This window comes from Somniosus microcephalus, chromosome 4 (genome assembly GCF_052327205.1).
Source record: "Somniosus microcephalus isolate GS21.2 chromosome 4, FLI_Smic_1.0, whole genome shotgun sequence".
Lineage (NCBI taxonomy): Eukaryota > Metazoa > Chordata > Chondrichthyes > Squaliformes > Somniosidae > Somniosus > Somniosus microcephalus.
Genome location: NC_140990.1, coordinates 314,179,709 through 314,205,043, shown reverse-complemented (window position 1 = coordinate 314,205,043; position 25,335 = coordinate 314,179,709). Strand labels below are relative to the sequence as shown.

Genomic DNA, 25,335 nt, shown 5'->3' with positions numbered 1-25,335 from the left:
GAATGCCTATGGCTGATTTTCTTCTCCAGAACCCCAGGGGTCCACAGGCCTGTTATAGCCACCCCCTGCACAACTCCCATGGATTTAAGGAGGGGAAGAAAACAGCCATGCTCTGGTTCCCACTCCTGATCACCGTCCAGGGAACTCTGCTTGAAAGTGTGGGTGTGACCAGGGGAGCGTGAGTTTAAACTACGTAAGAGTAGGAATAGGAAATTAGGAACATCGGAGACAGGAGGAGGCCATTCAGCCCCTCGAGCCTGGTCCGCCATTCAATGAGCTCGTGCCTGTTCTCTATCTTAACTCCGACCACCCACCTTGGTTCCGTAATCCTCAATACCCTTACCCAACAAAAATCTATCAATCTCAGACTTAAAATGATTAATTGAGCTAGCATCTACTGCTTTTCGTGGGAGAGAGTTCCACACGTCTACCACCTTTGGCATGAAGAAGTGTTGCCTAACTTCTCTCCTGAATGGCCTGGCTCGGATTTTATGGTTATGTCCTAGATTCCCCCACCAGTGGAAACGTTTCTCTCTATCTACTCTATCAGTTCCTACCGAAATCCTAAAAATCTCAATCAGATCACCCCTTGACCTTCTAGATTCCAGGGAATACAAGCCTAGTTAGTGTAATCTCTCCTCATAATCTAACGCTTGGAGCCCTGGTCTTCTTCTTCTTAGGCAGTCCCTCGGAACCGAGGATGACTTGCTTCCACATTAAAAATGAGTTCGCAGGTGACTGATGAGTCCAATGCGGGACCTACAGTCTCTGTCACAGGTGGGGCAGACGGTGTTTGAAGGGGCGGGTGGGTGGGGTGCTTGGGTTGATGTGCGCTCCTTGCGCTTGGCTTCCGCTTGCTCCAGGCGAAGAGACTCGAGGTGTTTGGCGCCTTCCCGGATGCTTCTCCTCCACTTTGTGCGGTCTTGGGCCAGGGATTCCCAGGTGTCGGTGGGGATGTTACACTTTTTCAAGGAGGTTTTGAGGGTGTCCTTGAAGCGTTTCCTCTGCCCACCTGTGGCTCTCTTGCTGTGCCGGAGCTCCGAGTAGAGCGCTTGTTTTGGGAGTCCCATATCAGGCATGCGGACAATGTGACCCGTCCATCGGAGCTGACCGAGCGTGGTCAAAGCTTCGATGCTGGGGATGTTGGCCTGAGCGAGAACACTGACGTTGGTGCGCCTATCCTGCCAGTGGATTTGCAGGATCTTGCGGAGGCAGCATTGGTGGTACCTCTCCAGTGCTTTGAGGTGCCTGCTGTACATGGTCCATGTCGCCGAGGCATATAGCAGGGCGAGTATCACTGCTGCTCTGTAGACCATGAGCTTAGTGCCGGGCTTGAGGTCCTGGTCTTCAAACACTCTCTTCCTCAGGCGACGGAAGGCTGCACTGGCACACTAAAGGCGGTGTTGGACTTCGTCGTCGACGTCTGCCCTTGTTGACAGTAGGCTCCTGAGGTATGGAAAGTGGTCCGTGTTGTCCAAGGCCTTGTCGTGGATTTTGATAATCGGGGGGCAGTACTGTGTGGTGGGGGCAGGTTGGCAGAGGACCTTTGTCTTACGGATGTTTAGTGCAAGGCCCATGCTCTTTTACGCTTCGGTGAAGGTGTTGACGATGGTTTGGAGTTCGACCTCTGAGTGAGCGCAGACGCAAGCGTATCATTCTGGTGAATCTACGCTGCACTCCTTCCTAGTTCAGTATATGCTTCCTAAGGTGCGGTGCCCAGAACTGTGCACAGTGCTCCAGGTGTGGTCAAACCAAGGCTTTGTATAGGCTGGGTGTTGGGCGGTTCCTCTCCCCCCAGAGTAGTGAGTCTCTGGAATACATTGTCGGCTGGTGTGCTGGGTGCTGACTCTCTGCCTTCAAGTGGCAGCTGGGCCGAGATCGCAGCATATAGAAGGTCAGTATCTTTATAGATATGGATTTACGGACTGCAGGGGAATCAAGGGATATGGGGATCGGGCGGGAAAGTGGAGTTGAGGTCGAAGATCAGTCATGATCTTATTGAATGGCGGAGCAGGCTCGAGGGGCCAAATGGCCAACTCCTGCCCCTATTTCTTATGTTCCTACGTTCTTATAACACTGGGTCCATGTGATCTCCCGGACTGGTTTCCATCGCCTGAGGGGGTGGGAGAGGAAATTTCCCAGAGTATTTTTTCCCCTTATTGGCCCGGGGTTTATCCTCTGGATTTTTTTTGCTTCTTCCAGGAGCTTACATGGCTTGGGGTGGAAGGGAGAAGGTGGGGTGGGAAGTGGCTAGTTACGATGCTCTGGCCATCATGGTGTGTGCGGCAGGTATGATGGAGCAGCTGGTCTTCTCCTGCCCGTCAGATTTGTGTGTTTGTTGGCAGAGCCGGTGGGGGCTTCTGGCCTGAATACCCTCCCACAGTCGAATAGCTCGCGAGAGGGGGACAAAGGGGGAACTTTTGTAAACTCCATCCCATCTTCTCCCGCAGAGGCACAGATCATGTTCACGAGGAAGATGGCGAGCGTGGTGTCGGAGGAGATGCAGGACGCCACCTTCGAGGTGGAGGTGAGCAGCGAGACGGCCGAGGTCCAGTGGATGAAGCAAGGGGTGGTCATCCAGCCGGGCCCAAAGTTCCTCCTCCAGCGGGAAGGCAGGACAAGGCGCCTCACCGTGCACGGCACCGTCTTCGCGGACCGGGGGAACTACCGCTGTGAGACGCTGCACGACAAAACGCAAGCCAAGCTCACCGTGGAGCGTAAGTGTGGCCCCTTTAACCGAACAGACACCGAGGGAGGGAACTCTACTCTGTATCTAACCCGTGCTGTACCTGCCCTGGGAGTGTTTGATGGGACAGTGTAGAGGGAGCTTTACTCTGTATCTAACCCGTGCTGTACCTGCCCTGGGAGTGTTTGGTGGGACAGTGTAGAGGGAGCTTTACTCTGTATCTAACCCGTGCTGTACCTGCCCCGGGAGTGTTTGATAGGACAGTGTAGAGGGAGCTTTACTCTGTATCTAACCCATGCTGTACCTGCCCTGGGAGTGTTTGATGGGAGATTGTAGAGGGAGCTTTACTCTATATCTAACCCCGTGCTTTACCTGCCCTGGGAGTGTTTGATGGGACAGTGTAGAGGGAGCTTTACTCTGTACCTAACCCGTGCTGTACCTGCCCTGGGAGTCTTTGATGGGACAGTGTAGAGGGAGCTTTACTCTGTATCTAACCTGTGCTGTACCTGCCCTGGGAGTGTTTGATGGGACAGTGTAGAGGGAGCTTTACTCTGTATCTAACCTGTGCTGTATCTGCCCTGGGAATGTCTGATGGTACAGTGTAGAGGGAGCTTTACTCTGTATCTAACCCGTGTTGTACCTGCCCTGGGAGTGTTTGATGGGACAGTGTAGAGGGAGCTTTACTCTGTATCTAACCTGTGCTGTACCTGCCCTGGGAGTGTTTGATGGGACAGTGTAGAGGGAGCTTTACTCTGTATCTAACCCGTGTTGTACCTGCCCTGGGAGTGTTTGATGGGACAGTGTAGAGGGAGCTTTACTCTGTATCTAACCCATGCTGTACCTGCCCTGGGAGTGTCTGATGGGACAGTGTAGAGGGAGCTTTACTCTGTATCTAATCCGTGCTGTACCTGCCCTGGGAGTGTCTGATGGGACAGTGTAGAGGGAGCTTTATCCATCCTTATCGCTAAGCAGTGATCCAAGAACGAGTGTGCGAGTGGGTGTGAATGTTGGGTGAGTCTCGATGTTGACTACCGAGGGCGAGGTCTTGGAGGATGACCTTGTGAGAATGAACCCAACGATGCGATCATCAGGAGCTCAAAATGGAGGGATGGGATAGAAGATGGTGGACATGGTGTTCAGCCGGAGGGATTAACCTGTTTCTGGCTCTTCTATTTGGGGTCAGCTCGTAGGATAACCGTGAGGAAGCCCCTGGTGGACATGGAGACCTTCGAGAAGGAGGCAGTCACATTCCAAGTGGAGTTGTCCCACCCAGAGATTGAAGGCATCTGGATCAAAGACGGAATCCGTGTGAAGCCCAACAACAACCGGCGGATCAGCGCGGCAGGGAGAGTCCACAGCCTCACGCTGTCCGCGCTAATGCTCGAGGACACCGGGACCATCGCGTTCCAGAGCGACAGCGTCCGGTGCGCCTCGCGGCTCACGGTCAGAGGTGAGATCCCCACCCCCCAATACCCACCTCGCTCCCCCTGTCCTGACTGCATGCTCACAGTTGGGATTCATGATCAGACCGCACCTCAAGTACTGGGTCCAGATAGAATCGTAGAATCTCACAGCACAGAAGGAGGCCATTCGGCCCATCGTGCCTGTGCCGGCTCTTTGAAAGAGCTCTCCAATTAGACCCACTCCCCCTGCTCTTTCCCCAGAGCCCTGCAAATTGTTCCTTTTCAAGTATTTATCCAATTCCCTTTTGAAAGTTGTAAAGTATGTGTCTATACTTAATCCAATAATGAAGAGACAGCTTGGAAGATTCAACGTAGGTCTTTACTTAATACCAACAGGCGGGAACTGAGGGGAGATCAGTACCCACAGTACTATTTATACCCCTATGGCCAGGAGTGGTACTATGGTATCACTTCGCCCTACAAAGTAGTGCCGCCCTGGCCATAGGTTTAAAGTAACATACATATTACATACACAACATTCCTCCCCTTTTAATTAAAACGTACCTGTGCAATTAAGTCAACAGATGCACCATAACTAGGGCTAATAACATTTGGTAACACAATATACATAACATATTTACATCAGAGTTGTCTACCTATATATATATATAAAAAGAAACATGTTATAGATTCAGTCTCTGAGGGGGCCTCCTGTCTCGACTAGGATAACGCCTTTCTCTAGTCGGTCTCGGTGTAGGCGGCGGTACTTCCGTCACCACTTCATCGCTGGAGTCGTCGGTGTCTGATGGCACATCCTGTGCCGTGGAGATCACTGGAGTGCTGAACTCCTCGCAATCCTGAGACCTCTGTAACGACGAGCTGGGCCGTGATTCCGCTGTAGCAATGTGCTGAGACGTTTGAGGTAGTGAATCAGTTGGGTTTCTGGACTCCACAAGTTGATCAGCATGTCGTCTGATTATGCCGTCCCCTGTATCCACTGTGTACATCAAAGGTCCCTGGCGGGCCTTTATCGTACCAGACCGCCACTTTTCATTTCTATAATCACGGGCCAACACTTGCTGCCCCACCTCGAAGCTCCGTGTCTGCCTGTCAGGAGCCCTACGAAATACTCGGTTTTCCACATCTCTCCGGATGTTTGGTCTGAGCAATTCAAGGCGAGACCTTAACCTTCTATTAAAGAACATGACGGCGGGGGCCTGGTTGGTCACCGTATGTGCAGCATTATGGTACGCGAATAGGAAATTGTCCACCTTGTGTTGTAGTGGCAACCTTTCCTCCCCCATCGCCTTGATGGCCTTTTTAAAAGTCTGTACAAAGCGCTCTGCCAGCCCATTTGTAGACGGATGATATGGTGCGGACGTATAATGTCGCACTCCATTCCTTTTTAGGAATGCTTGAAATTCTACTGCCACAAATTGCGGCCCATTGTCCGAACAGACTTGCTCGGGCACCCCGTTTCGGGCAAAAGTGGTCCTTAAGACTGCGACCGTCTTTTCGGCTGTCGTTGATGACATCTTTATGACCTCCGGCCATTTTGAGTGGGCGTCCACTACAATAAGGAACATCGCATCCAGGAAGGGCCCAGCGAAGTCCACGTGGATCCTTTGCCACAGCGTTGAGGGCCACTCCCACGGATGTAGTGGGGCTTGGGGTGGTACGTTCTGTACCATCTGGCACCCTTGGCACGCTTTTGCTACTTCCTCGATGTCCCTGTCAATGCCGGGCCACCAGACATAGGCTCTGGCGAGGCTTTTCATTTTGACACCCCCCAGATGACCTTCGTGTAAGTCCCGCAACACTTTACGTTGTAATTTTTGAGGGACCACCACCCTGGCTCTGCACATCAATGTGCCCCGGCAGACGGACAACTGGTCCTTCCTTGCCGAAAACGCCGGCAATGATGCGTCACCCTGCGCCGGCCAGCCTTTCACGGTCAATTCGTAAACCCTTGCCAATGTCGGGTCGTTCTGTGTTTCCCGCTCGATACATTGGCTGGTGATGGGCAAGTGTTCCATAACAGCCGTATGATATATTTCCACGGGGTCCTGTACTATCTCTTCGATCTCGGCAGGCAATGGTAGCCGCGACAGGCCATCCGCATTGCCATGCTGTTTGGTACCCTTATATTCGATAAGGTACTGGTGTGCGCCTAAGAACAGTGACCATCTCTGTAGCCTTTGGGCCGTCATCAGGGGCACCCCTTTTGTTGGATTAAATATCGACACCAACGGTTGATGATCCGTCAGTAGTGTGAAACGTTGCCCATGTAGGTAGTGGTGGAATTTTTTTACACCCCACACCAGACTGAGGGCCTCCCTGTCGATTTGCGCATAGTTTCTTTCGTCTGTAGTTAATGACCTTGAGGCAAATGCTATTGGCCTCTCCGTCCCGTTGGGAAATTTGTGTGACAACACTGCCCCTATACCATACGGGGAGGCGTCACATGCCAACCTCATTGGCATTTTTGGGTCAAAGTGTGCGAGCACTTCCTTTGATGTAATGAGTTGTTTACCCTTTTTAAAAGCAGCCTCACACGCTTCGTCCCAATTCCAGGAGACTCCCCTTTGCAGCAATGAATTTAGTGGATGTAAAATGGACGATAAGTTCGGGAGGAACTTATGGTAATAGTTTATAAGGCCTAAGAATGATCGTAACTGAGATACATTCTCAGGGGGCGGGGCCTTCACTACTGTCTCGATCTTTTCCGGGGACTTATGCAGGCCTTCCTTGTCTATAATGTGACCACAGTATGAGATACGTGATGTAAGAAAAAGGAGACTTACCATCAAGTAACTTTAAAGTAAGCTTTAAGTAACTTATAAACACACTATATACAAGAGAGGTCTTTACCATGCCTCTGGTAGAAGCCTCTTACAATACTGAACAGACCAGTATTTATACCAGTCCAACAGGAAGTGACATTTACAGGAAGTGAGGTATGTACACAGTTCATAGTTCATAGTTCACAGGAAGTGATGACATAACTTCCCGGAAGTTAGCATTTTTATCACATTCTTCCCTCCTGCAGGATTAGGAGGCTGTGGTCTACCTTTTGGTCCGCAGCCGCCGAACAAGGAAGAGTCGCACCCGTTTGGATTCCCGTCGTAGAGGGTCGCTGGTCCGCTTACATGCGGTTGGCCATTGGTCAGAGTCTGTGTGGCCTGGATTGCTCTGTGAAGGGTCGGGGAGATCATGGCTTCGAGTACGAGCCCCAATAGGTTCAAAGTCGGTCTGCCTCTGTTCAGAGGGAGGTGCAGAGCTGGTCTGTGGCGGATCAGTACTTTCATGCGCGGTACTGGGAGGGTCGCAACCTTGAGCACGGGGTTCTACCGGCACCAAGCTAGTTGGTGTCCGATCAGGATCCTGGAGAGGGGTACCCGATAGGTCCCAAGAGTTTCCTGGTGAAATGCCATCACCCGATGTCCCACTCGGTCCTGGTGGGCAGGGAGCCAGATCCCGTAATGATACGGTAGATTCTCGGCCGTCGGAATATCGTATGTTTGCATAGGTGGGGTTGGCATCGGTTAGTTCGACCTCGTCTACAAGAGGGTCATTTTTAGACGTCCGAACGTATCTTCGGAGTAATACAGGTCCAGGAGTAGTTAGCCATGACGGGAGTGATGTTCCATGAGATGAGCGACGCTGGAATCCAAAGAACCGCTCATGAGGTGTAGTATTTGTGGCTGTAGAAAGCAGGGACCGTATAGAGTGCAATGCATCCGGAAGCACTGTTTCCCATTGCTGGTCTGGTAGGCCCCGAGATCTTAAAGCGAGACGTACGGAATTCCAGATGATACCGTTATACCTCTCTACCTGCCCATTTCCGATGGGATGGTATGGTGTTGTTTTGCTTGTAGCAATTCCCCGTTCTGAGAGGTAGTCCTTGAGTTCCCTTGACATAAAGGATGGACCCCGATCTGAGTGAATATAAGCCGGCATGCCACAGAGAGAAAATACCTGCTCAAGGCAGCAGATTACTGTGGACGCCAGCATATTGGAGCAGGGGAAGGCAAACGGAAAACGTGAATATTCGTCGATCATGGTGAGCAAATATGTGTTCCGAGTTGAAGAGGGCACTGGGCCCTTAAAATCGATGCTAAGTCGTTGCATCGGTTGGGTTGCATGTATGAGTATACCATCTGAGGGGCGGAAGAACTGAGGTTTTAATTCCGCACAAAGCCGGCATTCTGAGCATATTTTTTTTACATCTCCAGTGGAAAAAGGGAGATTCCGTGATCGTACGAAATGTAGCATGCGCGTAACGCCAGGATGACACAAACCATTGTGGACATCCATGAGAGTGGAGGATGACATAGTGGAGCAGAATGCCCGTGTGAGGGTGTCCGGGGCCACATTCTCCTTGCCAGGCCGATAGAGAATGGTATAACCAAAAGAGGCCAGTTCCATCCTCCAAAGTTGTATTTTATTATTCTTAATTTTGGTTCGTTTTCGATTATCGAGCATGAAGGCGACTGATCGTTGGTCCGTGATCAATGTAAAGTGCTGGCGAGCTAGAAAATGGTTCCACTTCCGTACTGCCTCTATGATGGCTGTGGCTTCTTTCTCAACCGGAGGATAATGTAGCTCGGCACCTTGTAAGGTCCTGGACATAAATGCTACAGGACGACCTTCCTGATTCAGAGTAGCCGAGATCGCCACCTCCGAGGCATCACATTCAACCACGAAAGGGAGATTCTCATCGATGGAGTGAAGAGCCGCTTTCTCCAACTGTTTTTTGAGAAGGTTAAAGGCTGCAACAGCCGCTGTTCCCAGTGGAAATGATCTAGCATGCAGCAAGGGTTGGATTTTGTCCGAAAAATGAGGAATCCATTTAGCGTAGTATGCAAACAGACCGAGAGCCCGACGTAAAGAAGCCGGATTCTTAGGTGACGGGAGCTCTTGGAGCGGGCGAAGTCTTTCTGGGTCTGGCTTAATGATACCATTGCCTACACAGTAGCCAAGGATGTTGATGGTCGGTTGCGACTCAACAGATTTGGATTCATTCAGGGTCAAATTACGGCGATGGAGGGCATCCCGAAATTTTTGGAGGTTGGAGTCGTGTTCCTGTTGATCGTGACCTGCAATGGTAATGTTATCAAGATAGGGAAAAGTGTCCCTTAGGTTTTCCTGCTTAACCAGGCCATCCATTGCCCGTTGAAAGACAGCCACTCCATTAGTAACCCCGAATGGGAGGCGACGAAATTGGTACAGCCGTCCATTAGCCTCAAAGGCTGTGTACTGCTTATCTGAGACCTTCAAGGGTAACTGATGATAGGCACTTTTTAAATCGTAAGTTGAGAACACTTTGTATTCGGCCAGTTTATTAACCATATCATCAATGCGTGGCAATGGGTAGGCGTCCAAGTCGGTATATTGATTGATGGTTTGTGAATAATCGATGCATAGTCGCTGTTTGTGAGGTTTTAGAGGGTTCTTGACAATGACGACTTGAGCCCGCCAGGGCGACGAACATGGTTCAATGATATCCTCTGCTAGAAGTCGAGAGATTTCAGCCGCAATAAAAGATTGGTCTCCCTGATTAAAGCGCCGCGATTTCGTTATTATCGGTTGGCATTGAGGCGGAATACTGGCAAATAATGAGGGTTCATCAAGTGAAGCTGCTGATAATGCACAAAATGGTAATTTAGATGGTATATTAGAAATAGTAAGTCCGGGTTTGGATCCACCAAACTCAATGGTGAGTTTCTTATGCTGTTTTTGGAAGTCCAGCCCTAAGAGGAGATCACTACATAAGTCTTTGAGCACTGAAAGTCGGGTGGAGGGATACATACGACCATGAAGTGTCATATCAACAACACAAAAGCCGGAGATTCTGGTATTAAGTGATGACTGGGCCATCGCAATTGCCTGGTCCGATGGGAAGACATGTAGTTTCAATTTCGCAACAATCTGTTCCTTAATGAAACTATCAGTACTTCCTGAGTCAATTAAGGCATCTAAGGTATGCCCTTTAATTGAAATTTTTGTGGCTGCCTGAGACAGGTTCTGTGGGCAAGCAGCTGTAATTGGTGTCGTTGCACAGAGAGTGGCTAAAACTCTCGGTGTGCTTCTTCGGGAGAGAGCTCGAGAGGAAGCTTGATAGGTCCTAGCTGGAGCATCTTGATAGGCCCTAATTGGGGCAGTTCGGTAGGCCTTAGCTGGATTGGCCCTCGTAGAGGCCCTTGATAGGCAAACTTTAGCAAAGTGTCCTTTTTTCCCGCAATAACTGCAGATTGCATTGCGAGCAGGGCAGGTTTTCCTAGGGTGAAAAGCATCTCCACAAAAGAAGCATTCCTTCCTAGATTGCCAAGAGGCTGCTAAAGTGGGGTCGTCCTCCTCTTCTTCATCAGAATTATCAGAATTAGATTCCCCCATGATAGGGTTCACCTGAGACCGCTTGAATTGTCTGGTTGCAGCTACAGCAGCAGATCGAGATCTGGGCAGCTGATAGAGGTCTGCATTTCTCTTTGCCAAATCCAGTGAACAAGCTAGTTCAAAAGCTTTTTGTAGCTCAAGTGTTTTACTTTCTAGTAGACGCTGGCGTATAAATGGAGAGGCAATCCCGCAGATGAAAGCATCACGAATCATTTCTTGGCGGTACAGCTCAGCTGAGGCTGCCTGAAAGTTACAATCTACGCTGAGCCTGCGAAGTTCTTGCAGGAATTCGTCAATTGATTCCCCTGGCCCTTGTCGGGCTGTGGCCAGTAGATGTCTAGCATAGACCTCATTTGGGGTCTTCGCATACAGTTTCTTAAGTGCCCGAATCACCTCTTCGTAATTATCCCAGTCATCAACATATTCGAACACTTTTGGGGTCACATAATTGACAAGTATCTTCAATTTAGCAGGAGCATCCACTTTACATTCATCCAGAAAATTCTCAAAAGTACGATACCAATGCTTCCATACCCTGCCAGCTGCTGGTGTATTCGGGTCCAAGTCCAGACGAATAGGTCTAAGGATTTTCTCCATGATGGGTGGTTCCCTGGATCCTTAACTTCCGAGTTTGTCTGAAGGTCTAGTATTTGTCAGTGTAAATACTAAGTTACTTAAATTGATGTAAGAAAAAGGAGACTTACCATCAAGTAACTTTAAAGTAAGCTTTAAGTAACTTATAAACACACTATATACAAGAGAGGTCTTTACCATGCCTCTGGTAGAAGCCTCTTACAATACTGAACAGACCAGTATTTATACCAGTCCAACAGGAAGTGACATTTACAGGAAGTGAGGTATGTACACAGTTCATAGTTCATAGTTCACAGGAAGTGATGACATAACTTCCCGGAAGTTAGCATTTTTATCACAATACGTTCCTGGAAAAACTCACATTTCTGCTTGTTCGCCCTGAGTCCGTATTGTTGTAACCGCAGAAGTACTCGCTCCAGGTTCGCGAGGTGGTCGTTATCCGTTTGTCCTGTCACCAGGATGTCATCCAGGTAGCATTGCGTTCCTGGAATGCCCTGTAAGACCTGTTCCATGGTCCTCTGCCATATTGCCGGGGCGGACGCCACACCAAATACCAGGCGATTGTACTGGTACAATCCCTTGTGTGTGTTAATCGTTAGGAGCTTTTTCGAGTCCTGTTCCACCTCCATCTGTAAATAAGCTTGACAAAGGTCAATCTTCGTAAAGTGTCTACCCCCAGCTAACGATGCGAATATTTCCTCTATCCACGGCAGCGGATACTGTACCGTGTGCACATCCAAAGATGTGCGGGTTAGGTTGATTGGCTATGATAAATTAACCCTTAGTGTGAGGGGGATTAAATACGTGGGGTTACGGGGATCGGGTGGGATATGTGTCGGTGCAGGCTCGATGGGCCGAAATGGCCTCTATCTGCACTGTGGGGTTTCTGTGATTTCTGTGATTCTGTGACTGGGTTAATAGTTATCTTAAAATCCCCGCAAATGCGAACCTTCTTTGGTTCCCCCGGTGTGTTATTTGCAGATTTCTTTATAACTGGGACGATGGGCGTGGCCCACTCACTCCACTCAATCTTTGTAAGGACACCTGCACTCTCTAAGGCATCCAGTTCTGCTTCCACAGCTGGCCAAATGGCGTAAGGCACCGATCTGGCCTTACAAAACTTGGGGTTTGCGTCTTGAGCAATAGTTATTTTTGCTCTAATGTCCTTTAAGGTCCCCAGCCCTTGTTGGAACACCTCTGGCGTTTTTGCCAATATTTTCGACAGCCTGCTTGTAATGGTTGTATCATCCTTGGTGGTCTCTACTTTTAACTCGTGTATCGACTTCCAGTCGAAATGGATTTTTCTTATCCATTCCCTACCCAAAAGTGGTGGTCCACCGTTTGGTAGGACGTATAAATAAAGTCCTGGCACTTTTCTGCCGTTGTATTTAACTGTTACTTGCATTTTTCCCTTCGGGTAAATTTTTTGTCCCACAATCACAGAATCACAGAATCTACAGTGCAGATAGAGGCCATTTCGGCCCATCGAGCCAATGCTAGAGTCCATTATTAAGGATAAAATAGCGGAGCACTTGACAAATGGGGAAAGGATCGGACAGAGTCAACATGGATTTACAAAGGGTAAATCGTGTTTGACTAATCTGCTGGAATTTTTTGAGGAAGTAACTGGTAAAATAGATGGGGGAGAGCCAGTGGATGTGGTGTACCTTGACTTCCAGAAAGCCTTCGATAAGGTTCCACACAAAAGATTATCATGCAAAATTAAGGCTCATGGAATTGGGGGCAAAGTATTAACGTGGATAGAGAACTGGCTGGCGGATAGAAAACAGAGAGTTGGAATAAACGGCTCGTTTTCGGAGTGGCAGGCAGTGACCAGCGGGGTGCCGCAAGGATCTGTCCTGGGACCCCAGCTGTTCACAATATATATAAATGATCTGGATCAGGGAATTGGATGCAATATTTCCAAATTCGCTGACGACACTAAACTAGGAGGAGGGGTGGGCTCTGATGAGGATGTCAGGAGGCTACAGTGCGATTTGGACAGGTTGGGGGAATGGGTGGATACGTGGCAGATGCACTATAATGTGGATAAATGCGAGGTTATCCACTTTGGGGGTAAAAACAGGAGGGTAGATTATTATCTAAATGGCAATAGATTGGGAGATGGGGAAGTGCAGAGGGACCTGGGTGTTCTTGTGCACCAGTCACTGAAGGAGAGCATGCAGGTGCAACAGGCGATTAAGAAGGCAAATGGTATGTTGGCCTTCATATCAAGGGGGTTCGAGTATAGGAATAGGGATACCTTACTACAGCTGTACAAGGTGCTGGTGAGACCGCATCTGGAGTATTGTATACAGTTTTGGTCGCCCCATCTGCGGAAGGATGTTCTTGCCATGGAAAGAGTGCAACGGCGATTCACCAGGCTGATACCTGGAATGGCGGGAATGACCTATGAAGAGAGATTAAATAGTTTGGGCTTGTACTCACTGGAGTTTAGAAGATTGAGAGGGGATCTCATCGAAACATATAAAATTATGGCAGGCCTGGACAGGCTGAATTCAGAGAGAATGTTTCCAATGGCCGGGGAGCACAGAACCAGGGGCCACAGTCTAAAAATAGCGGGCAAATCATTTAAAACAGAGATGAGGAAGAATTTCTTCACTCAAAGAGTGGTGAGCCTGTGGAATTCCCTGCCACAGAGGGATGTGAAGGCTAATTCAATAAATATTTTCAAGAGAGAATTGGATATATTTCTGAAGGCTAAGGGGATTAAGGGTTACGGAGAAAAGGCGGGGACCGGGTACTGAACTGGTAAGATCAGCTATGATCTCAGACGAAGATCAGCCATGATCTCATTGAATGGCGGAGCAGGCTCGAAGGGCCGAATGGCCTACTCCTGTTCCTATCTCTATGTTTCTATGTTTCTATGAGCCTGCACCGACACATATCCCACCCTATCCCCGTAACCCCACGTATTTAATCCCCTAACACTAAGGGTCAATTTATCATAGCCAAATCAACCTAACCTGCACATCTTTGGACTGTGGGAGGAAACCGGAGCACCCGGAGGAAACCCACGCAGACACGTATATGTTTTTAATTTAATTTCCGTATCCTTTAAGGGAATGCGTTTGAACAGCCTGTTATAATCTTGTTCATTAATTACTGATAGGGCTGAACCCGTGTCCAGCTCCATATTAACTTCGACGCCTGCTACCTTCATTTTAACCCACATTGTGCTGTGGTCCTCCGTTTTGTCTACACCATATAACTTGAGACATCCCAGACCTTTAGGCTCTGCTTTTGTGCCTTCCTGTGACTCGTCTGAGCTACTGTCAGACATCTTATGTATTTTTGTCCTTGCCTTGGTACTGCTTGGACTGCCCCCACTATTGGGTTTTGTACCCGACCGACAAACTTTCGCTATATGCCCCTTTTTCCCACACTGCCGGCATATTTTATCACGAAACCAACAATTACTTTGGTCGTGGGTGGTTTTGCCACAACGGTAGCATTTACCTTTGTGAAATGTCACCTCATGGGTGTCATAGCAGGTTGTGTTTTGTTGCATTTGAGCAGCACCCTGTGCTGCTGCTTCATGGACCGATGCTATTTCAATCGCCTGATCTAGGCTGAGCTGTTTCTTGGCTAGCAACCGTTTTCGTGTACTCTCATTTAACATGCCACAGACAAATCTGTCTCTGATCGCGTCCGCCAAAAAGGCTCCAAACTGGCAATGTTTGGACAACCTTCTGAGCTCAGGCAAATAGGCTGCCTGCGACTCATCATTCCTTTGGTCACGTCTGTAGAAGCGGTACCTTTCCGCTATAAATGGTGGCTTAGGGTTTAAATGTTCCCTTAACGTATCAACAATTTGGGCATACGTTTTGTCTGCTGGCTTTTCTGGAGTATGAAGATTCCTCAGCAGACCGTATGTTTTTGCCCCCATAAAATTTAATAAGGTTGCTGCCTTTTCGTCATCTTTCACCTTGTGTACTATGCAATAAAGTTCATGCCTTTCGACATAGGCATCCCACTCTTCTGTGTCCTCAACAAATTCTGACAACCAACCTTCTTTAGACATTTTAAACTGCTGAAGAGCTTTTCCCTCCTTTGTCCACTAGATGGCGTTTTTTAATTTTTTTTATTTAAAACTGCTGAAGAGAAAAAACTTTCCCCCTTTGTCCACTAGATGGCGTTTTTCCCGCCTTTTCTCCTGCTGCTGCTAACGACCTCTCTCCAGTGTCGTTATTTTTGGCCCTTGCAGCTCCCGTTATCACCACCGCTGCTATTAACAACGACCTTCCCCTCTCGTGGCTTGCTAGTCCTCGTGGCTCCGTTTGTTCCCCAGATCGCCTGCCCGTTCTGGCCCTTGCAGCTCCCATTCCCCGGGAAGGATTTCAGTTTACCTGGCCCTGGGTGGACTTTTGCCCCGTGGCTGGAGCGCCCGTTCAGCCTCTTCTCTCAGCTGCTGCAGCTTCTGTTGGAACCCTCTCTCTCTCTCTCTGTTGCTGCTGCTCCTCCCGAACCTGGAGTGCTGGGCAGTTTCCTTTGGTCGACGCTGGACTCTGCAGGCTGGCTGGTAAGAAGCCTCTCTCCTTCTCTCTCCGTACTGCTGCCGTTCCTTTGTTGCACCGTGTACTGGTGAGTTCGAACCTTACTCGTCGCCAGTGTAAAGTATGTGTCTATACTTAATCCAATAATGAAGAGACAGCTTGGAAGATTCAACGTAGGTCTTTACTTAATACCAACAGGCGGGAACTGAGGGGAGATCAGTACCCACAGTACTTTTTATACCCCTATGGCCAGGAGTGGTACTATGGTATCACTACGCCCTACAAAGTAGTGCCGCCCTGGCCATAGGTTTAAAGTAACATACATATTACATACACAACAAAAGTTACTATTGAATCTGTTTCCACCGCCCTTTCAGGCAGCGCATTCCAGATCATCATAACTCTCTGTGTAAAATAATTCTCCTCATCTCCCTCTGGTTCTTTTGCCGATTATCTTAAATCTGTGTCCTCTGGTTACCGACCCTCCTGCCACTGAAAACAGTTTCTCCCTATCTACTCTATCAAAACCCCTCAGAATTTTGAACACCTCTAGTAAGTCTCCCCTTAAACATCTCTGCTCTAAGGAGAACAACCCTTTCTAGAGGGATAGAATTGAAAAGCAGGGAAGTTATGTTAAACTTGTATTGAACCTTGGTTAGACCACACTTGGAGTTACTGGGCACAGTTCTGGTCTCCGTATTATAAAATGGATACAGAGGCACTGGGGAAGGTGCAAAAAAGATTCACAAGGATGATATCAGAACTGAAAGGTTTGAACAGGCTGAGGCTCTTTTTTCAAGGAAAGAGAAGGCTGAGGTGTGACCTGATCGAGGTCTTTAAGATTATGAAGGGGTTTGATAGGGTAGACGTAGAGAAGATGTTTCCACTTGTGGGGGAGACCAGAACTAGGGGACCATAAATATAAGACAGTCACTAATAATTCCAATAGGGAATTCAGGAGAAACTTCTTTACCCAGAGAGTGGTGAGAATGTGGAACTCGCTGCCACAGGGAGTGGTTGAGGCGAATAGTATAGATACATTTAAGGGGAAGCTCAATAAACACATGAGGGAGAAAGGAATATGTTGATGGGGTGAGATGAAGAGGGGTGGGAGGAGGCTCGTGTGGAGATAAAGACCGGCACGGAGCAGTTGGGCCGAATGGCCTGTTTCTGTGCTGTAAAATTCTGTCATTCTATGTAGAATATGTCAACCTGGAATGTGATGTTAAATTGTGATGGGAGATGGGGAGAGGTTCAAAATAGCAAAAGGCAAAATTAGGACTGATATCAAAAATATTCTTCTTCACACGAGGAGCAATCAACGTGTGGAGTGAACTTCCAGGAAGGCAAGAACCTGGAATCATTTAATGACCAAATAGATGCTGAAATGGGGGTTGTTGGGATCTCTTTGGGTGGATGAACTCATTATCAGAAAGGCTGATGGAATGTAGGACATTATCTCAAGGGAGTTGGAAAGTCAGGAAGTGATGCTTCAGTTGTATAAAGCTCCAGACCGCCGATTTCCACCTCCGTAACATCGCCCGTCTCCGCCCCTGCCTCAGCTCATCCGCTGCTGAAACCCTCATCCATGCCTTTGTTACCTCCAGACTCGACTATTCCAACGCTCTCCTTGCTGGCCTACCATCTCCCACCCTCCATAAATTTGAACTCATCCAAAACACAGCTGCCCATGCCCTAACTCGCACCAAGACCCGTTCACCCATCACCGCCGTGCTCACAGGCCTACATTGGATCCCGATCTGGCAAAGCCTCAATTTAAAAAAAAATCTCATCCTTGTTTTCAAATCCCTCCAAGGTCGCGCCCCCTCCCTTTCTCTGTAACCTCCCCCAGCCCCACAAAACTCCGAGATCTCTGCACTTCTCCAATTCTGGCCTCTTGCGCATCCTCGATTTTCATCGCTCCACCATTGGCGGCCGTGCCTTCAGCTGCCTGGGCCCTGAGCTCTAGAATTCCCTCCCTAAGCCTCTCCACCTCTCTCTCCTCCTTTAAGTCGCTCCTTAAAACCCACCTCTTTGACCAAGCTTTTGTTCATCTGTCCTAATACCTCCTTATGTGGCTCGGTCTCAAGTTTTGTTGATAATCACTCCTGTGAAGCCTCTTGGGATGTTTTACTATGTTAAAGGCGCTATATAAATGCAAGTTCTTGTGGTTGGTTAGACCCCCACCTGGAGTATTGGGTTCAATTCTGAGCACTGCACTAAAGCTGCCTGCCTTGTGCCAAATGCAGCAACTCATGGGCAGTAGGTCTAAGCCCTGTTGGGCGGCATGGGTACCAGACGATGTTGTACTGCCTCCGACGCTAAGACCAAGCACATGGCTCGCGGCAGTGGACATGGCTGCTCTGGACACCAATGTCCTCCTACAGGAGAAGGAGGTGGACGGATGGGGGGCGGATGTGGGCATTGTTCGCGAGGCAGCAGGCATTGTATAGGGTGCTACGAAGAGCTGGAAAGAGATAGCCCTGCTTGGGGGTTGCGGGGGAGGTGGGGAGGCACAGCACGGTTCCGTCCTGTGCGCTGTATCCCACCGTTCCATCCCGTGTGTTGTATCCCACCGCAGTCTCCGCTCACCCTGTCTTGTCGCTGGTTCGTTTCAGAACCCCCGGTGACCTTTCTGAAGCAGCTGAAGGACCTGCGGGTTCCGGAAACTACCATCATCACCTTGGAGTGTGAGCTGTCCCGGCCCAACGTAGAGGTCACATGGTATAAGGTAGGAGGTTCAACCATCACGCGGCCCCCGTAACTCACGGGTCACCGACTTCCCCTGTGATCTCGGGTGCAATGCTGTAGGATTTATATGTTTGGATTTCTTCGTTCCCCTTCTCTCCTGAAAGCGCTGTTGCTTGCTGGTGGGGTACGAGGTCCACAGTGCCAAACATCCTTCATCCTTGGGCATAGACAGTTACCCCCAGCCAATTACTAGACCAGCAGGGGTTGGGATTGAGGTGCGTCTTGCCTTGGTTACACCCCACCTGGAGCACCGCATTCAGCTCTAGGCACATCAGGAAGGATCTATTGACCTAGGATGGGGTGCAGTGCAGATTCAACAGAGTTATACCTGTCTTGTTTTGCACACTTTGTACAGAAATAATAAATTGCAGGACAACGGAGTATTACAGTTTAACTCTTTTATTAAGCATTAGGTCTGATCTTACTCATAGCAGCACAGTGGGGGAAGCATGGCATTAGGACCCCTAGCCTGGGTCTTCAAAACAATAGTAGTCCTTACAGATGCCTGCAGGCCAATGACAACTCAGCATGTGATCACATGTGAATATAATAGGTATTCCGTACAGATGCCTGCGGGCCAATGTTAATTCAATATGCAAATGTTACAATACCAGGGCTAAAAGGATTAAATTATGAGGACAGGTTGCATAGACTATGTTGTATTCCCTGAGTATAGAAGCTTTACTCTGTATCTAAACCATGCTGTACCTGCCCTGGGAGTGTTTGATGGGACAGTGTAGAGGGAGCTTTACTCTGTATCTAACCCGTGCTGTACCTGCCCTGGGAGTGTTTGATGGGATAGTGTAGAGGGAGCTTTACTCTGTATCTAACCCGTGCTGTACCTGCCCTGGGAGTGTTTGATGGGACAGTGTAGAGGGAGCTTTACTCTGTATCTAACCCATGCTGTACCTGCCCTGAGAGTGTTTGGTGGGACAGTCTAGAGGGAGCTTTACTCAGTATCTATCCTGTGCTGTACCTGCCCTGGGAGTGTTTGATGGGGCAGTGTAGAGGGAGCTTTACTCGGTATCTAACCCGTGCTGTATCTGCCCTGGGAGTGTTTGATGGGACAGTGTAGAGGGAGCTTTACTCTGTATCTAACCCGTGCTGTACCCGCCCTGGGAGTGTTTGATGGGACAGTGTAGAGGGAGCTTTACTCTGTATCTAACCCGTGCTGTACCCGCCCTGGGAGTGTTTGATGGGACAGTGTAGAGGGAGCTTTACTCTGTATCTAACCCGTGCTGTACCTGCCCTGGGAGTGTTTGATGGGACAGTGTAGAGGGAGCTTTACTCTGTATCTAACCCGTGCTGTACCCGCCCTGTGAGTGTTTGATGGGACAGTGTAGAGGGAGCTTTACTCTGTATCTAACCCATGCTGTACCTGCTCTGGGAGTGTTTCATGGGACAGTGTAGAGGGAGCTTTACTCTGTATCTAACCCATGCTGTACCCGCCCTGGGAGTGTTTCATGGGACAGTGTAGAGGGAGCTTTACTCTGTATCTAACCCGTGCTGTACCTGCTCTGGGAGTGTTTCATGGGACAGTGTAGAGGGAGCTTTACTCTGTATCTAACCCGTGCTGTACCCGCCCTGGGAGTGTTTGATGGGACAGTGTAGAGGGAGCTTTACTCTGTATCTAACCCATGCTGTACCCGCCCTGGGAGTGTTTCATGGGGCAGTGTAGTATAAGAGCCAGAAGGACCCTGGTTCCTAGTGATCTGAGGTTGACCCGTACTGGGGACAGTGATTTACCTTTATTCAGCGCAAGCCAGACTTAATACATTACAGTATTCGAGCAGCAGTTTACAGTGTATAATTGAGACTTATATTATCACTTATACTCTGGGCAGGAACCGTAACCTTGAGTAAGCTGCACCCTGTGCCTCTTGTCTCTCTCTCTCTCTCCGAGTTCCAGGTGGCTCTTTGATTTGTCCTGTAAACGTCTACTCCTGAAATCTCCTACCCTTTGTGGTTGTTACGACCCCCTTCTTATACCCTTACTCTCTTTCAAAACCTAAGGGGTCCTCCTGAACCATTCACTGGCTGAGACCGAAACCCAAAATCCAGTCCTAAAGATGCCACGTTGGTAGCGCCCTGGCTCACGCAGGTTTTTGGTCTGATGACACTCTTACATTATCTGTTTTCGACCATTAAGACTCGTATCTGGGGTAGTTATGGCAATATGAAAGGAATATGTCTCCACAGGTTGAGATACGGCCCTTGCTGTCGGCCTTTGTTTTTTTAATTCACTGCGGATGTTATAACATTCCAGCACAGTGGTAACTGCGCCTAACCTTGGTTCCCAGGCGAGCTGTACTCTGTCTCATCCTTACTGTTGGCTGATATCCCACACCCATAGCCTCACTGTTTCACTATAGCAATCCTCTTTCTCACCCCAGGCTGTCTGCTTACAGCTTACTCACAGACTTTTAATTATGAGCAAAAGGGTCACATCTCGCATATAATTCAGGTCTTAAGTAGCGGAGTCTTAGGGCAGGATTTTCATTGGGCCGTGGAGGCGGGATTGGAGGCGTGTGGGGGGTTAAAATTGTGAAATCAGGGGGCACGAACCCATCCCGCCCCCAACCCGCCTCCATGCCAGTTTCAAAGGAGGCAGATACCCGACCTGTGCTGGGACCCGCCTCCCCGAGGCGGGAAGGGGATTAGTGCAAATTAACTGCCTGTTAACAGGTAGTTAACAGGCAGTTTTTAGCCTAATCCCTATTTTTATTCCTGAAGTGTGGGATTCCCGATGGCTCCAAAACATGCCAAGTTAGCGTGACGGACCGTCGGGCTGAAGGGCTTGGAGGGTTTGGGATGTCCGGTGTTCAGGTGAGTGATGAGTGCAGAGGTAAGTGTGTTTGGTGTGTGTAAAGTGTTTAAAGACGTTTAATTACCTTTACTTACCTTTACACCCTTCCTTCCTTCAGGTCTCGGGAGTCCCTCATCTCACCGGCACAGAAAGCAGAATGGCCGCGAGCTGTCAAAAGTTGCAGCATTCAGCTTTCTGTTCTGGAGAGATCTCTAAATCATCCTGAGAGGAAGGAATTAACTTAGTGTACAGATTGTCAGTGTTTGACAGCTTCAAACAGCTGCTATTTCATCTGTCAAAAGGTCTTGACAGATGAAATGTCAATCTGTGACGTCACCTGTTGCCGGGTGGCCCCTAATTGGCCTGCTGAGCCCGCTGGGTGGGCTCAACAAGGTCAATCAAGGGAAAATCGCGTGGGTTGGCCACAATTCGATGGAGGCGGGACTACAACCCCAAAAGTTGTAGTCCCGCCTCCTACCCGCCTCCAGTATCAAAATCCAGCCCTTAATATCCTAAGTGTAGTATAGGAAAGATCTACCGATACAGTTGATGATTACAGACTTTTATATTTAATCCTACACACGATTAAAGATCTGTTACTGATGATTATAAGATATTAATGGTTATAAGATAGTAAAGCAAGTATTCTTAAAAAAAAAACTAATCCATGATAATCTTACAGTAGAGGGAGCTTTACTCTGTATCTGACCCGTGCTGGACCCTCCCATACACTCGTTGAATGTTCTCTCCACAGGACGATTTGGAGATGAAACCCAACAAAAATATTCGGATTTACTCGATGGGGAGGAAGCGGATTGTCCAGTTGGGGAAGTGCGGACTGCAGGAGTCGGGAACTTACACCTGCGACGCTGGCGAAAGCAAGACCTCCGGCAAGCTGGAAGTTTACGGTAATTGGCCATACTTGACCTTGTATTCATTGGCTGCATGTCGCTGCCAATGAGAGCGCGAGGAATTCAACCCAATGCACTGGTTGGTTGATGTACTCTTTTGAAGCATTAATATGTTTGCTATTATTGTGTCGGCCATGGCTCAGTCGGGTAGCAGTCACATAACCTCGAGCCGTTAGCATGCGTGGCAATCTAGTCACCCTCTGTACCTTCTGTAGATCCCTGGTATCCTTCACCATTCACGGGGACCCAAACTGGGCATGACACTCTTAAGCAGCGGAGTCTTAATATCCTAAGTGTAGTGTAGGAAAGATCTACCGATGCAATCTAAATACAGTAAACTCTTGTTTAAACGGCACTTTGATCATCCGGAATACTTTAATAACCGGCAAAATACAGGAAACTTTTTTTTATCCGGCACCGACGGGACCGACGTGGTGCCGGTTTATCAAAAAGTCCGGATTACAGAGAGGTATAGTAAAAGGTACGAGAGCCCCGTACACAGCAACAGATCTGGGCTTCCCTGTTGCTTAGCAACAGGTGCAGGAACCCCGGCTACAAGATCCAGGCGTCCCTGTTCCTTAGCAACAAGTGCAGGAACCCCAGTTACACAGCCACAGATCCAGGAACGGCCACTAATATGAAGTAAAACTTACCTGAACCTACTCCTGAATTTTGCCGGTTAACAGAGATTTCCGGTTATTTAGGTGCCGGTAAATCAAGAGTTTCCTGTAGAAATATCTCAATACAAAACAACAGCTCAATAACCGGTAATCTTGCCGAATCCATCCAGCACTCGTTTTGCCGAGTCCAAGTCTCCCGCGGTGGCCGAGTTAGTCCGTGGTGATGGTGAGTGGAAAAGCAGCACCGTGGTAGGTAGACCTCTCTGTTATCCAGAATTTTTCATCAACCGGCTCCATCCTGGTCCCATAGGTGCCGGATAAGAAAGAGTTTACTGTACTTTATTTGCTTCCCTCACCTCGCGGTACTTGTGCACTTTTAAGGAACTGAGATCGGCTGTCAGAGCACACGCTGAACCTGGGGCCTGCCCCTCTGTGCAGCTCAGTACCACACCCAGCCGGGTGTCTACCCACTGAATCGCTGTCACTGTCAGCTGGCTTTGGGCTCAGTGGGCAACACCCTGGCCTCTGAGTCAGCAGGGTCCTGGGTTCACAGTCCCCATTCCAGAGACTTGAGCACAATATCCAGGCTGAGACCCCCCCAGTGCAGAACAGAGGGTGTGCTGCAGTGTTGGAGTAAGAAAGGAAAAAGAAAAGACTTGCATTTATATAGCACCTTTCACGACCTCGGGACGTCCCTGACATGAATCAGTCATTCATAAAAGAAAGACTTATGAAATAATATTGAGCGACCTGCGGGTGGCGCTGTCCAGGGAGAGTATACATACTCGGGCATGGGCCCAGCTTGCGCAGGACATTCTTAACAGGAACTAGTGAAGGACACAACTAGACCTCCATGTTGTAAAACAGTTGATTAAAGCTTAGACCAAGTGCCTAGTAGTTTTCTTATGTCAGTCCCAATTAAGTATTTTTGAAGTGTAGTCACTGTTGTAATGCAGGAAACAATTAGTGCACAGCAAGCTCCCACAAACAGCAATGTGATAATGACCAGATAATGTTTTAGTGATGTTGATTGAGGGATAAATGTTGGCTCAGGACACCGGGGAGAACTCCCCTGCTCTTCTTCAAAATAGTGCCGCGGGATCTTTTACGTCCACCTGAGAGAGCAGACGGGGCCTCGGTTTAACGTCTCATCCGAAAGACGGCACTGGCAGAGTCAATCGAAATTTTTGTGTTCAATTCTCTGGAGTGGGACTTGAACCCACAACCTTCTGACTCAGAGGCGAGAGTGCTACCCACTGAGCCACGGCTGACACAAGTGCCACCTTTGAAATAGATGTTAAACCGAGGCCCCGCCTGTCCTCTCAGGTGGACGTAAAAGATCCCATGGCCACTATTTCGAAGAAGAGCAGGGGGAGTTCTCCCGGGTGTCCTGGGGCCGATATTTATCCCTCAACCAACATCACTAAAAAACAGATGATCTGGTCATTTATCACATTGCTGTTTGTGGGAGCTTGCTGTGTGCAAATTGGCTGTCACGTTTCCTACATTACAACAGTGACTACACTTCAAAAAGTGCTTCATTGGCTGTAAAGCGCTTTGGGACATCTGGTGGTCGTGAAAGGCGCTATAGAAATGCAAGTCTTTCTTTTCTAAGATTGAACATTTTGTTCCCTTATGCAGATGAGGTAACTAGGAACACAAAGGTGCCTCCTGCCTCAATTTTCTCCCCAAGCCCTGGGCCCATTAGGGAGTGTGGCCAGGTGGGGCAGACATCACGCTCCGCCTCCATTCCCCCTCGTTGGAAGGACGGGCGCTGGCTGGCAGCTAGGCCGTGAGGGCTGAATGCGGCCAGTTTCCCCCCCACCCCAGGGACATGAGGGAGCTTCTCAGGGCTGGAGGCCCGTTAATGGACAGCCTCTAGAAGCGGCCATTACCGCTCCTGGAGGCCTCTCGTACCTGGACCCACGGTTGGCTTTCCATCCCGTCTCTAGGCGCAAGGCACTGGCAGCAGATGGCAGCCTCAGGCTGGAGCGGGTTGGGCCTTTGGTAGCAGAATCACAGAATCACACAGCGCAGGAGGCCATTCGGCCCATCGAGCCTGTGCCGGCTCTTTGAAAGAGTGATCCAGTTAGTCCCACTCTCCCTGCTCTTCACCCCCTGCCGCACCCCCCCCCACCCCACCCCACCCCCAGTCCTGCATATGTTTACCCTTCCAGTATTTTACCAATTCCCTTTTGAAAGTTACTATTGAATCAGCTTCCACCGCCCTTTCAGACAGCGCATTCCAGATCACAACAACTCAAGAGCTCACAGACGGATGTGGGGCTGGAAGAGGTTATAGAGATGGGGAGGGAGCGAGGAGGCCATGGAGGGATTTGAAAACAAGGATGAGAATTTTAAAATCGAGGCGTTGCTGGACTGGGAGCCAATGTAGGTCAGCGAGCACAGGGGTGATGGGTGAGCGGGACTTGGTGCGAGTTAGGACACGGGGCAGTGAGCACAGGGGTGATGGGTGAGCGGGACTTGGTGCGAGTTAGGACACGGGGCAGTGAGCACAGGGGTGATGGGTGAACGGGACTCAGTGCGAGTTAGGACACGGGGCAGTGAGCACAGGGGTGATGGGTGAGCGGGACTTGGTGCGAGTTAGGACACGGGGCAGTGAGCACAGGGGTGATGGGTGAGTGGGACTT

The 25,335-nt window shown here is 49.2% G+C and overlaps 1 protein-coding gene across 5 annotated transcripts in view; it reads left to right on the top strand.

Moving 5' to 3' along the window:
• The window catches only part of LOC147120616 (obscurin-like protein 1), a 159,840-nt gene that overhangs the window by 112,249 nt on the left and 22,256 nt on the right, over nucleotides 1–25,335 (top strand). For all 5 annotated transcript variants that reach the window (XM_085986751.1, XM_085986749.1, XM_085986752.1 and 2 more), the window contains 4 exons: nucleotides 2,451–2,717; nucleotides 3,870–4,136; nucleotides 18,215–18,327; nucleotides 21,908–22,061. In XM_085986751.1, coding sequence (XP_085842877.1) covers nucleotides 2,451–2,717; nucleotides 3,870–4,136; nucleotides 18,215–18,327; nucleotides 21,908–22,061 — 801 coding nt within the window. The remainder of the gene's footprint in view (nucleotides 1–2,450; nucleotides 2,718–3,869; nucleotides 4,137–18,214; nucleotides 18,328–21,907; nucleotides 22,062–25,335) is intronic.